The 12,778-nt window shown below is 39.9% G+C and overlaps 1 protein-coding gene across 4 annotated transcripts in view; it reads left to right on the forward strand.

The window, feature by feature from the left end:
• The window catches only part of gsk3ba (glycogen synthase kinase 3 beta, genome duplicate a), a 29,918-nt gene extending 21,604 nt beyond the window's left edge, over window positions 1–8,314 (forward strand). For 2 of the 4 annotated variants that reach the window (XM_027011895.3, XM_081713487.1), the window contains 8 exons: window positions 878–988; window positions 1,823–1,953; window positions 3,084–3,190; window positions 3,821–3,918; window positions 4,212–4,319; window positions 6,657–6,843; window positions 6,977–7,075; window positions 7,398–8,314. In XM_027011895.3, the coding sequence (XP_026867696.2) occupies window positions 878–988; window positions 1,823–1,953; window positions 3,084–3,190; window positions 3,821–3,918; window positions 4,212–4,319; window positions 6,657–6,843; window positions 6,977–7,075; window positions 7,398–7,468 (912 nt within the window). In that variant the 3' untranslated portion in view covers window positions 7,469–8,314. Of the gene's footprint in view, window positions 1–877; window positions 989–1,822; window positions 1,954–3,083; window positions 3,191–3,820; window positions 3,919–4,211; window positions 4,320–6,656; window positions 6,844–6,976; window positions 7,142–7,397 lie in introns of all 4 variants that reach the window. The other 2 variants (XM_027011896.3, XM_027011897.3) reach the window with 2 other exon arrangements.
• The last annotated feature ends 4,464 nt before the right edge of the window (window positions 8,315–12,778 follow it).

The following is a 12,778-nucleotide window of genomic DNA, read 5'->3' on the forward strand; positions in this document are numbered from 1 at the left end:
CTGACCATGCCGAAGTATGCTGGATGCAGTTTCCAGTAGAATTCTGCACAGTAGCTTCAAGGCTTGGTGTGGAAGATCATGATCATGATTATTCATGATCCCGTCCGCCTCACCGCATGACTTGATTAATTACACAAGTACTAATTAATTATGGAGCAATAAAAGTGTTGTACTGAAAGAATCCAGCAGAACCAGAATGTAAATGAGTACTTTATATGGGCCAAGTGCTGGAAAGGTAAGGACTGCTAAAGAAGGAAGTGACATCACACGCACGGTTATGTCAGTTCAAGTGGGCAACAGCCTCCAACCTGTCTGTGTTCCATGTCTTTAATAGATTCAGGAGGATGTGACATCAGAGTCTGAGTATTTGTGTTATGTAAAGAGGGAGGCGGTGATTATCCAACTCCCTTGGAGAGAGTCGCACACAATGCATAGCAGTGAGCAGCCATGGTGACTTCATGACAGAAAAGCCTGTTTTTGTTATATTGCATGGCTGCGTGTATTCTAAACCATTCATTGGTGTAGACATGTGTGAAGGGCGGAGCCAAATTCAGTGAGCTTGAAGGCTTTGTTTCCTACCAGCTTTGCAAGTTAGTCCAACGGCCTAATAAGATGAAATGACATATAAAATATGTATGTTATTTGATATACATACCATATGCGACACATTATGTTATGTCTGTGTTTAACCTGATCTTATCTGTCTACTTACTGCTGGTCATTTGCTACATAAATATAATACAAAATCAGATTCCAACGGTTCATGCTTCAAAGAAAATATGAAGTCATTAGATATGGGGACGATTGATAGTCCTGTAATTCTGTCGGTACATGTCCTCCATCTAATGTGAGCTTCCTTCCTTTTGTGTCCCTGCAGAAGGATGAGGTGTATCTGAACCTTGTCCTGGACTACGTCCCTGAGACCGTCTACAGAGTAGCCAGACATTACAGCCGGGCCAAACAGACCCTCCCTATGGTTTATGTAAAGGTGTGTATGCATTCCTCTGATGGATGAGAAAGTGTCCGTGTGTGTGTGTGTCCGTGTGTGTCCCTGTGTCCCTGTGTATTTCCTACTGAAAGTTACATGTCTCTGTGTGAGTTTCCTTTGATCGTTTTAATTTGGGTTTATGTCTGAGGTGTATATTATTGAGTGTGTCAATTTGTGGTATGTCTGGTCTGTCTTTGATTATTGAAGAGCATGTGTGGGCAAAGAATGTCTGAGTATACATTATGGGAGTGTGTTTGCTGGCACGAATTGCTTCTCTTTCTTCCTGAGTAACTCTGCGTCACCACTCTTTGGCCTGATGTGATGACATCATTACACCCCTTTGTGTGCAGAACTATATCCTTCCTGCTACGGACAGGATGTGGCATGAACAAACACACACACACACACACGCCTACATACAGATTTAGAGATTGTAGACTGGAAACTTTGCAAACCGGGCTATGACATATATAATTATTTGGAGATGTAGCAAGAACTAGAGCTAAGTTGGACTACACCCTCAGTAACACACACATAACACACACACACACACACACACACACACACACACACACACACACACACACACACACACACACACACACACACACACACACACACACATTCTTTTATTAGCATTTTTATGGGTGCTTTCCACAAACATGCATATTAGTATGTCTAAATGCTGCATTCATTTCAGTAATCATAAGGAAATCTCTATTTTTATTATCTCTCGTAAAAACAGTAATAAACATCAGTGTACAACAGTTTGTATCTTTCCTGTCTGTCTTTCCTAACATGCCTTCTATATTTACTCTGTGTCCTTTGGTGCAGTTGTATATGTACCAGCTCTTCAGGAGTCTGGCCTATATCCATTCCTTTGGAATCTGCCATAGGGACATAAAACCCCAAAACCTGCTGCTGGACCCAGAGACAGCTGTCCTTAAGCTCTGTGACTTCGGCAGGTCAGTCTGCATGCACCCAGCCTTGACTCTCCGGGCCACTATATGGCCTGCACATACCGAGGCACTGCAATGGGCAGTGTTGAGGAAAGCAGATGCTTTAATCATAAGTCACTCCATTTAGATTTGGCGAATCAGTTTCTGAGATGTGATATGTTGGGATCTACTGTGCTCAGTCTGTCAGATTCCTGGTCAGTTTTACTTTGAACGCAATAGCTTCAAATGTGGTTGCAGAATTTATGATGACTGAAATCAGTAAACAACCTAAACAACCTAAAGGTTTGCCTCTCTGCCTACTCTGTCAGGAAGTCAACAGTTAATTAATTCTGATTAACCCTAGTAAATGCAACATTACTACAACAGTGGGATGACGTGCATGATTATCTGTGCTTTTAATTATAGAAAACTATCACATTGTATGATATCATGTTTTATATTAACATTTTACATTTTTTTTAAATGACATTTCAATGAACATGGAAATTTTATCAGTTTGCAGTTTTTTATGTCCCCCAAAGGAAGCTGTTGAAGCTATTACTAAGACAAAGGCTGACTAATTTGTGGATTTTTTATTTCTTGAAAATTGTGTTTATACTATACGTTTGCAATATAAAACAATATAAAACAAATGCACTTAGGCCTGGTATGCTGTGACTCTGGTATGCTGTACAGATTTGGCCTGGTGGGCTGTGACTCATTCAGATTTGCCCTGGTAGTCTGTGACTCATTCAGATTTGGCCTGGTGGGTTGTGACTCGTTCAGATTTGGTCTGATAGTGTAAAAGCTGCCCCTGCCAGCTGCCGCTGTTAGGTTTTTATGCCTTGGGTCATACAATTTACTTTAAAACTTTATGGAAACTTGGAGATCTTCTTTCATCAAAATGAAAAATGCTAATAAGCATACAAAAATCAGTTCAAAACTTTCAACCAACCGTGAAGTTCCTGGAACCTTGGCTAATTATTAGAAAAGCTGAAATCTTTACCGGCACTTTCTACCCACATGTTGGAGTCATGAGATGAACATTGCTTTGAAGATTTACGAGTGCCTGAAGTCTGGCTGGACGCTAGGTGCAGCTGCCAAAGGGCTCAGTGGTGAAGTTGGTTTGACTGAAGGCTATGCTCTCCTGTCTGCAGTGCTAAGCAGCTGGTTCGCGGGGAGCCAAACGTGTCCTACATCTGTTCGCGGTATTACAGAGCCCCTGAACTCATTTTTGGAGCCACTGACTACACCTCCAGCATAGGTACACTAAAGCTATCTTACATAACATCCAATATAGGTATGCTAAAGCTATCTTGCATAATATCCAATATGGGAATGCTAAAGCTATCTTACATAACCTCCAGCATAGGTTCACTAAAGCTACCTTACATAAGCTGCATCTGCAGCATACTACAGGTGTGGTAAACACTGAACTAAACATCCTATTTAGGAATGCAATTATTAACTCCCACAAACTAAACAAGACTTCCTCTTGTGGCAGGATAAATTTTTCTCTAATTATTGACTATATTTAGCATACTGGTATTGTCTATCATTTAGACCACAATGGCATACTAAATAGAGTAGTGCTATACCTAATGAATTTTGGTATTGCTAATATTTCCTGAACATATCTCCTGGTATATTAAATCAACTCAAATCCAATATAGCAACACAAATATTGTTGCTATATTAATTTAAAATACATACAAAATGTGGAAATTATTAAAGTATGTTAAATCTGTGTGTGCGCGTGTGTGCGTGCGTGTGTGTGCACGTGTGAACAAGTTAGAGCTCCTGAGTGTAGTGTGTGGTGTAGAGTGTGGTTGATTTCATTAGCCACACTCACTCTCTCACCCTCTGCTCACCTTTGACCCTCTTTTCACTCTAGATGTGTGGTCGGCTGGCTGTGTGCTGGCTGAACTGTTGCTAGGGCAACCAATTTTCCCCGGCGACAGCGGAGTAGATCAGCTGGTAGAGATCATCAAGGTACTGGTGCCTCTACATTGCTGAGCAAGTTTGTGCGTGCGTGCGTGCGTGTGCAGAAAAGCTGATAGAAGGAGACCAGGAGCAGCTGGTATGAAATGCTTCCTCCTGAGGGAGCACACAGTGATAGAGTGATTGATATTGTAGTAGGGTCCTGCTGTTTTTTATACTTCTTTATACCTCTTCCTAGTTTCCTCCATATTTGAACTTTTTTCCTCTTTCTCTCATTCTCCCTCTCTCTCCCTCATTGTCTCGCTTTCTCACACACCTCATTTTCTCACTTTGGTCACTCTCAGGTATTGGGCACACCCACTCGTGAGCAGATCCGAGAGATGAACCCTAATTACACAGAGTTCAAGTTTCCGCAGATAAAGGCCCACCCATGGACTAAGGTGAGTCAGCAGGTACAGGAAAATCTGTTTCTATTCTTCAACACCATTAATTGCCATTACCATTATGCCAATCCATAGCATCTAGTGTGAGCTCAGCTGCCTGGCCTGGTTCCATCCCATTCACCTGGCTTTTGATCTGTGACCAATTCATAATCATGAGTGAACAGATTAGTCTAGTTTATTCAGTCTGGCCACCCATTATTTATTTATTTATTTCCTGGCCACCCTCCTTGCACTTCTCTGTTCATTTGCATTTTACCAGGATCTAGTCTGAAACTGCTGCTTTTCATCAGCTGTTAGAAAGTGAGAACATTCTGGCCATTCTGATAGGTTCCAGAGCCAGGTTTGAGCTACCATGCATGTTTTTAAATGCATTTGATACTTAGATTATTCTAGGTTGTCAAATCCTGATCAATTTCTTCTGTAATGCCTATAACATTTATGATTACACCACAGCTAATGTCTGGGAGTGGTTTCAGGCTCAGGGTTCAATATGTATAGCATGCCAATAAAGTTCAGGTCGGGTCCATGTCATTAGGCTGTTACATGGAATGTCTAACAGTCTTTTGACTTCTCTTTGCTCTGTGAGAGAGGGCTCCTCTCTACAGCCCCATGTTCCTGCCCTGTTTGTGTCTCCTTCCACAACCAAGATGTGTATTTTATTAGTCCAGTTTGGAGTAATGTAGTAGTAGTACTAGTAGAAAACTTTGAATAAATGCATCTGAATCTACAGAAATGGATATTTACCATGTTTTCATTTTAGCGCAGAAGCATCTTGGCAGTTAAGCAGTTCATGTTTGGGATTTTAATACACATTCGTGGAAATATTCCAGATTAATCAGAAATCTAGTTTTCATTGGTTCACTGAACGCTCTGGGTAATAAATCAGTATGGTTACTGCACATGAAATTCGCTCTGTGGTGTCTTAATCACCTGTAGGAAGCAGTTATTTGTTTTCGGTCCAACAAATTAAAGTTGAATCAAAGGGCATTAGTATGACATAAACATGGTAGCTTTAGGTAGTCTTTACAAGTCCGTATCCTGAGGAGCCATGCACAAACATGCCTGATTCAGCTCATTAGCTAATTGTCAAGCTGTTTGTGCTGACTTTGTGAATGTGGAGTGTAGAAAAATAGCATCAGCAAAGAGTAAAAATATTAATTTATTTGACCTTTAGCATTCATAAGCCAATGCTGAAACATTGTGAATTTTAAACTTGGCATAGCTGACGCTCTTAGAGTTTAAATGTACCTGATGCCCCCTGGTGGTCATTCCTCATAGTATAAAGAGCCTACTCGGCTTGGACTTATATTTTTGTGTTCTCTCTCTCTCTCTCTCTCTTCTCTCTCTCTCTCTCTCTCTCTCTCTCTCTCTCTCTCTCTCTCTCTCTCTCTCTCTCTCTCTCTCACCCTGCAATCTATAATCATTATTTTGTTGTTGAACAATAGTTCCAAGTCATAAACTCTCCATTTACTTACTTACTCTTTTATGTGTGACTATTTCAGTATTTACCTCCGCAACAGCAGCCAGCCTTATACGTTATACAGCATATACAGCTATTGCTCGGACTAAACGCGACCTAGAGATAAATATAGAGACAGCACTGTGGCTGTTTCTAACACAGTCCAGTCTGAATATATCTATTGCATCTATTATATCTTAACAGTAAATTACATCCCACTGCCTCAGAGTTCTCTGTATGGTGCTATATTCTGCATCCATACACATATTTACTATCTATTACTGCTAAAGTATCTATGAAGTATTTTAGGGGCAGCAACCTGTGGGATGCTGAATCATCTGACCTGAACCCCTGTGAGCACAGAATTTACTGATGATAAGACTGAAGGCAAAAAGCCCCTGGAATGAGCAGCAACTAAAGTCTGGCTTCATTACAGACCTGGCTGAGCATCCACAGGGAGGATCCCCAGCACCCACCCATGACTTTGGATCTCAGTCGCGCTCCTATTAAGTTCCCCTTGTACTGTATCCCATGCACCAGCTGGATACACAAGAAACAACTGTTGACTTTCAGAAAAAAGAAAGAAACAGAGAGTGTCTGTGGCACTAATAGAAATCGCTGCTGCATTCTATAAGACTGGCTAGTTTGGCAGCTGCTGTAGAATGTCCTAAATGCCCTGTCTTCCGTTTATTTAGTGAAGATTGGATGGAGCCTCTGTTGCTGTGTTTACTCGTGTGAAAACTCAAAGGTTCGGTTGTTTACACTTATGCTTAAGATTAGACAGACCGCTACCTCTGTGCTGATTGGTATGCTGACTTGCTGATTTGTCTGTAGCCTCCGCGCTGATTGGTGGGCTGACTCTGGCCTCTCTGCTGATTGGCTTGCAGGTGTTCCGGCCGCGCACCCCTCCAGAAGCCATCGCCCTGTGCTCTAGGCTGCTGGAGTACACACCCACTGCCCGTCTCACCCCCCTGGAGGCCTGCGCACACTCTTTCTTTGACGAACTTCGGGACCCCAACATTAAACTCCCCAATGGGCGGGAGAAACCATCATTATTCAACTTCACCACTCAAGGTTGGAACTTCCTGTTTTTATTCAGAGAAAATATATGGTTGATTAATAATTACACTCATTGCAAAGAACTCTGTATGTTTAAGTTACCAACCCCTCATCGCTCTTCTTTTTCTCTGTCCCTTCTGCTGTACAGAATTATCCAGTAACCCATCACTGGCCACGATATTGATTCCTGCACATGCGCGTAATCAGGCAGGAGCCTCCACTCCCACCACAGGTGTGACCACTACAGGTGTGTCTGCTTCACCCTTCTCAACCTCCACCACTCCTAACCTTGTCACTGGAATGCCGTAAGCAGGTGCGGGATGTCACTGTACTGTACTGCTGTAAACTGTTTAGCACAACTCAAACATTTTAACCAGATTTATACTCAGTGCATGAAAGAACATCAAGGTCCTATTTTTAAAAGGCCATTCATGTCATCGTCCAGCAGTGTTAGACATACGAGTTCCAGGAAGAGCTCATTATAGAATCTTATGTATAATAGAAGCTATATTATAGAGTATATATTATAAAAGCTCATCATTGTAAAGCTCGTTTCTTTTGGTGTACAGACACCAACAGTGGAGAGCGTGGACAGACCACCACCACAGCCTCGGCCTCTGCCTCCAACACCTCCACCTGAGTGCCCCAACCAATCACATCCAGCCCAGCCGTGCAAGGCCCTGTTCTGCTGCTCCCCAGCTGAATGGGTGGGGTTTGAACCATCTAAACACAACTTTCCAAGAGCCAACCGTTATTTAAGTGTTTTTGACGCTGTCTATAATGACTGTATGTGGAAACAACTCTCCTCAGTGTGATTTCATAGAAGACGAAAAAGAGTGAAAGAGAGAGAGGTGAGAAAAGGCTCAGGGTGAGAACATACCTTAAAAACTGTCACATAGGTAACCAGAGTTTTCACAGGTGGACAATCTCTCAGCTCAAAGCAATTCAGTAGCCAAATCCATCTTCTTCCGTCTCTTCAGTTTAACAAACCGGCTGTTCAAATGGGCTCCTTTCCCTCTTGCTTAGTGTCCTTCCTCATCTCCGCCTCTCGCTCTCCCCTTCCATTTACTCCACTCTGCTCTGGCTTAGCAGATGGTTCATGACCCGAATTTGGTCGGGCGCGTCCAGGGATCCTAAGGGGCAAAAATGATTTGACATATGAGACTAGAAAAATCCCTAAAAGCTCCACACATCCTGCTCTCGGTTTAAGTTTGTGTACACAAAGCACCCCGTCAGACACGCAACACAATCACCACAGCCACCATGTTTCTGCAACAAAGCCAACTGCAAAGAAAAGGTTCCACGTGGTCTGAAGTTTTCTTTAGAAGGTTTAAATTCATGTAGTCATGTTTTGTTATTTTATATTGAAAAGTGGAACTATATGGGTTGGGTAGGGTGAGGGAGGATCTTGGCTGACTTTAGAGACTTGTCTCAGTTTCTCTTGTATTATACACATACATACACCCCCCCCCCCCCCCCCACACACACACACACACTATTTATTTATATATATATATATATATATATATATATATATATATATATATATATATATATATATATATATATATATATATATATACACACACACACCTACACAGTTTATATATTACTTTTCATTATGTAAAAAAAATATAGGACTACAGTGTGTGTGTGTATGTATGTGTGTGTGTGTATGTATGTGTATATATATATGTGTGTATATATACATCAAGGACAGATGTGGAGCTTTTTTGTGGCAGTCACCTGGCTGCTAGCTCAAAGGTTCTGTATAGGTATATATTCCAAACAAGGAATGCCAGAAATGTCCAGCTGATCTGCTCTCTGTCCTGTGGTCTTCTTTTGACTCTGTAGGACAGATTATATAATTATCTTGGTTTTGCTTCACTCTTTCCTCCTCTATTTATTGTGGACTCTGTGTCAGTAGTCCTCAGGTTCATGCTACATCTCATTTAATTTTGGTCACAGCATGGGTTAAATGAATACACTGAATGCAAGGAAGCATTCAGTAAACGTTTAGTGTAATATTAGTTTGCACCCAAGTATAAATGGTGCATACCAGCTAAGTCAGCACATAGCTGATGTTGTTCAAATAAAGACTGTATGCTGATTGTCAGTGCTGAGGGGAAATGAGTTTTCTATTTTCCATGTAGTAACATCGGGGCTGTGTTATTGTAACCACCACTTTTTTAATTTTCTTTTTTTGCCGACCTTGACATCCTCTTAATTTGCAAGTGGACAAAAGCTCTGTACATGATTTCAGAATGTCTTAATACAAGTTTAAATTATAGCAACAAAAACAACAAAAAGATGTAAATACAGTACAGCAGAGTTGCTCCTTGCCAAATTCCAGCTTGTACTTTCATTTTCTTCTGTTTAGTTTATATATATATATATATATATATATATATATATATATATATATATATATATATATATATATATATATATATATAAAATGTGTTTTATTTATTTTTTATTTTCTTTTATGTGCCTGTTTTTAATGGTATGTACATACACTGACCTGAGAACTGTTAATGAGCAAAAACAAATATGAGGACATTTAAAAGAATAATAATCATTATAATAATAATAATGATAATAAAAACTTAACAAAGGTTTAAAAAAGATTTAAAAGATCAGGGGAAAAATGAACTGTTTGTTGGATACTATAGATGAGGAGCTTTCTCCAGCCATATAGTTCAATCTTCTCTGTACAGTAGGTGCCAGCTATATTATTGTAACAAGAAGTAGTAACTGTATAGTGTATCTATAGTTTGGAGTGCCTTCGCTTCCATCCACTTCCTCCTGTTAGCCCTTACTCACACAGTACTGTAACTCTGCCTCTGTGACCCCCATGCAGGTGCTGTTGACTGGTCTGTTTAAAGCTCGCCTCCTGTCCAACAGACTTCCCATCATCAACCATTGTCATATTGACGTTATTTGTAATGTTTTTATATATATTTATTTTTTCTGGCCTATGTTGGGAAGAAGTAAGCAGAGTTGTAATCAGAGATGCTATAGATTTCTTTTCTGGGCAAAGACAGGAACCCAGGTAAAATATGCAGAACTTGTTTACTTTTTCACTAGTGCGAAACATTGCACATATGTAGTTTCAATGCTCCTGAACACGATCAGAAATGAAGGCTTTATCCAAAATAGCAGCAACTGGGAACCACAGCCTTTTTCTCACCATTAGCAGTCAAACATATTTCCTGGTAGATCTGCTGAAGCAAATATGGTAGCATAAAACAGGATGCCAACATCTGTGTGTTTGAATGGTGCAGTGGTACTATGATATACAGCCTGAGCCTTATTTTTCTCTGATCATACGCACACTCTTTTTATGATAATCAACAACACATAGATTTTATGTGGAGGGGTTTTATTGTGAGTGTGTGTGAAAATAATGTGAATCATTTGGATCAACCATCTGTTCTTAATCTTGTGCCACCAAAAGAATCTCTGCAGTCAGCATATGCCTGCCCTTTCTGCAGTGAACAGTAGAATGGCCAGCCAACAGCAGTGCTTAGGGTTGTCACGTAGCACCACCTGATCCTTCATTCCTTCAACCTGTGGGTAAAGCTTGCTTGTAAGATTTGCATTCATAGATGTGTTACTTTCCACGAACAGTGTGACCACTTCTTGTGACTAAAGTTAAATAAGAGTTAAAAAATGTAAAGGCACAAAGGTTTTAAACAAAAAAGACAAAAAACAGTACCAAGGACTGTGGGTTCAATACAGACATCATATTACATTGTTAAAAAACAATGTGGGTTAAATGCAGACGTCACACTACATTGTTTTAAAAAAGCTGTCTTGGTTTATAACAACAAAAAAACCTGTATAACATCACTACTACTTGAATGCCTCTGTTTGTGACTGAACTTTTTTTTTTTAATTATTTTAAATATATACTTTTTTCTGTGAAGGTATGCTAAATGTCTCCTTTCCTTGTAAATAAGTCCGTTTTGGTCCTTGGTGTGACTTGGATTCAGAGAATAGTTACCTGGTACTGTAATTTGCATTAAATAAAGAGTAGGATAGCTTGGAAATGAACAAATGCTCTATGTCTGTCTTCTTTCTCTGGTCTCCCTCTCTTAATTTGAACATCTATGATGAAGGAGAAGGTAGGTCTCTGTTTTTTCAGGGTCAGACACATTTATTCAGGATTTTTAGCTACATTACACTGATTTTCTGCTAAGCCATCTCAAACATTTGAAGTGGCTATAAAATCAATGTCATACAGGTTCTTGTAAGTTCATTTTTCTTTAAATATTAATTGCTCAGTGCTGGTTATTTAACTTGTTGCAATATCTAAATGGAAAAAATGTATCTTTTCTGACAATGCTGAAAAAGAAAAGCCTTCCTTTATGCCAGCATTAAGCTTTGAATTCAGTTAAAAAAGCAACAATTAAAATACTTGGAGATGCAGAACAGCTAAAGTTATATGAAGCTCTAGTGGGAACTGGGTTAAAACATTTCAATAAATACTGAGGGATAGAAATTAATAAAACCATTAGAGACAGATTAGCATAATGAATTATAGTGCTACCATCCCCCAACTAAGCCTTCAGTGACCTCCATTAAAAAAAAATTATTAAATAAATTGACTCATTTTTGGTAGTGATTTGGTAGTTTATTGAAAGGTATAGACATAAATAAGCAACAAACACACTTACAGTTGTGTTCAAAATAATAGGGTGTTTAAAAAGTAAATAAAGCTCAAAATTCTTATAATAGCTTTTATTTTCATACACACAAATGCATTGAGAACACTGCACATTCTATTCCAAATCAAAACACGAATTAAAATTCATCAAATGTGTTGTTACTTTACAGAAAGTGAAGAAAAGGGAACATTAGGCTGTTAAAAAAATAGCAGTCTGCATTTTTCTTTACAAACTCACACGTTTACTGTATGCTTGAATATTGAGCTTTCCTGTGACTCACTAAACTAATATTTAGTTGTATAACCACTGTTTCTGAGAACTGCTTCACATCTGTGCTGCATGCAGTCAACCAACTTCTGGCCCGTGAGCAGGTATTCCAGCCCAAGATGACTGGACTACATTCCTCAATTCCTCTGCATTTCTTGGTTTTGCCAAGCTTTTTTGATGTCACCCCACAAGTTTTCTACTGGATTAAGGTCCGGAGATTGGGCTGACCACTCCGTAAAGTTAATCTTCTTGGTCTGGAACCAAGATGTTGCAAGCTTACTGGTGTGTCTGGGGTCACTGTCTTGTTGAAACACCCATTTCAAGGGCGTTTTGTCTTCGACACGATTCAACATGACCTCTTTAAGTGTTTTGATGCATTCAAATTGATCCATGATCCCTGGTATGCAATAAATAGGCCCGACGCCATAGTATGAGAAACACCCGCATTTCATGATGCTTGTACCACCATGCATCACTGTCTTCAGAGTGTACTGTGGCTTGAATTCAGAATTCAGGTCATCTGACAAACTGTCTGCAGCCCCTAGACCCAAAAAGAACAATCTTGCTTTCATGAGTCCCCAAAATGTTGCGCCATTTCTCTTTAGGCCAGTTGATGTGCAAATTGTAACCTCTTCAGCATGTTGTTTTTGCAGCAATGGGACTTTGCGGGGGCTTCTTGCCGATAGCTTGGCTTCACATGGGGGTCTTCTAATTGTTACAGTATTCACAGGTAACTTTAGACCTTCTTTGATCTCCCTGGAGCTGATCATTGGCTGAGTCTCTATTCTTCGATCCATTCGATTGGAAGTTTTCCGTTTTTCTTCTATGTCTTTCTGGTTTGGATGCCATTTTAAAGCATTTGAGATCGTTTTAGCTGAGTTTAGCTGATCGTTTTATCATTTTCTGCACTTCTTTATATGCTTTCCCCTCTCCAATCAACTTTTTAATCAAAGTACACTGTTCTTCTGAACAATGTCTAGAACGGCCCGTTTTACTCAGTTTTTAGAGAG

Source organism: Electrophorus electricus, chromosome 4, assembly GCF_041902795.1.
Source record: "Electrophorus electricus isolate QZ-2024a chromosome 4, ASM4190279v1, whole genome shotgun sequence".
NCBI classification, from domain to species: Eukaryota; Metazoa; Chordata; class Actinopteri; order Gymnotiformes; family Gymnotidae; genus Electrophorus; species Electrophorus electricus.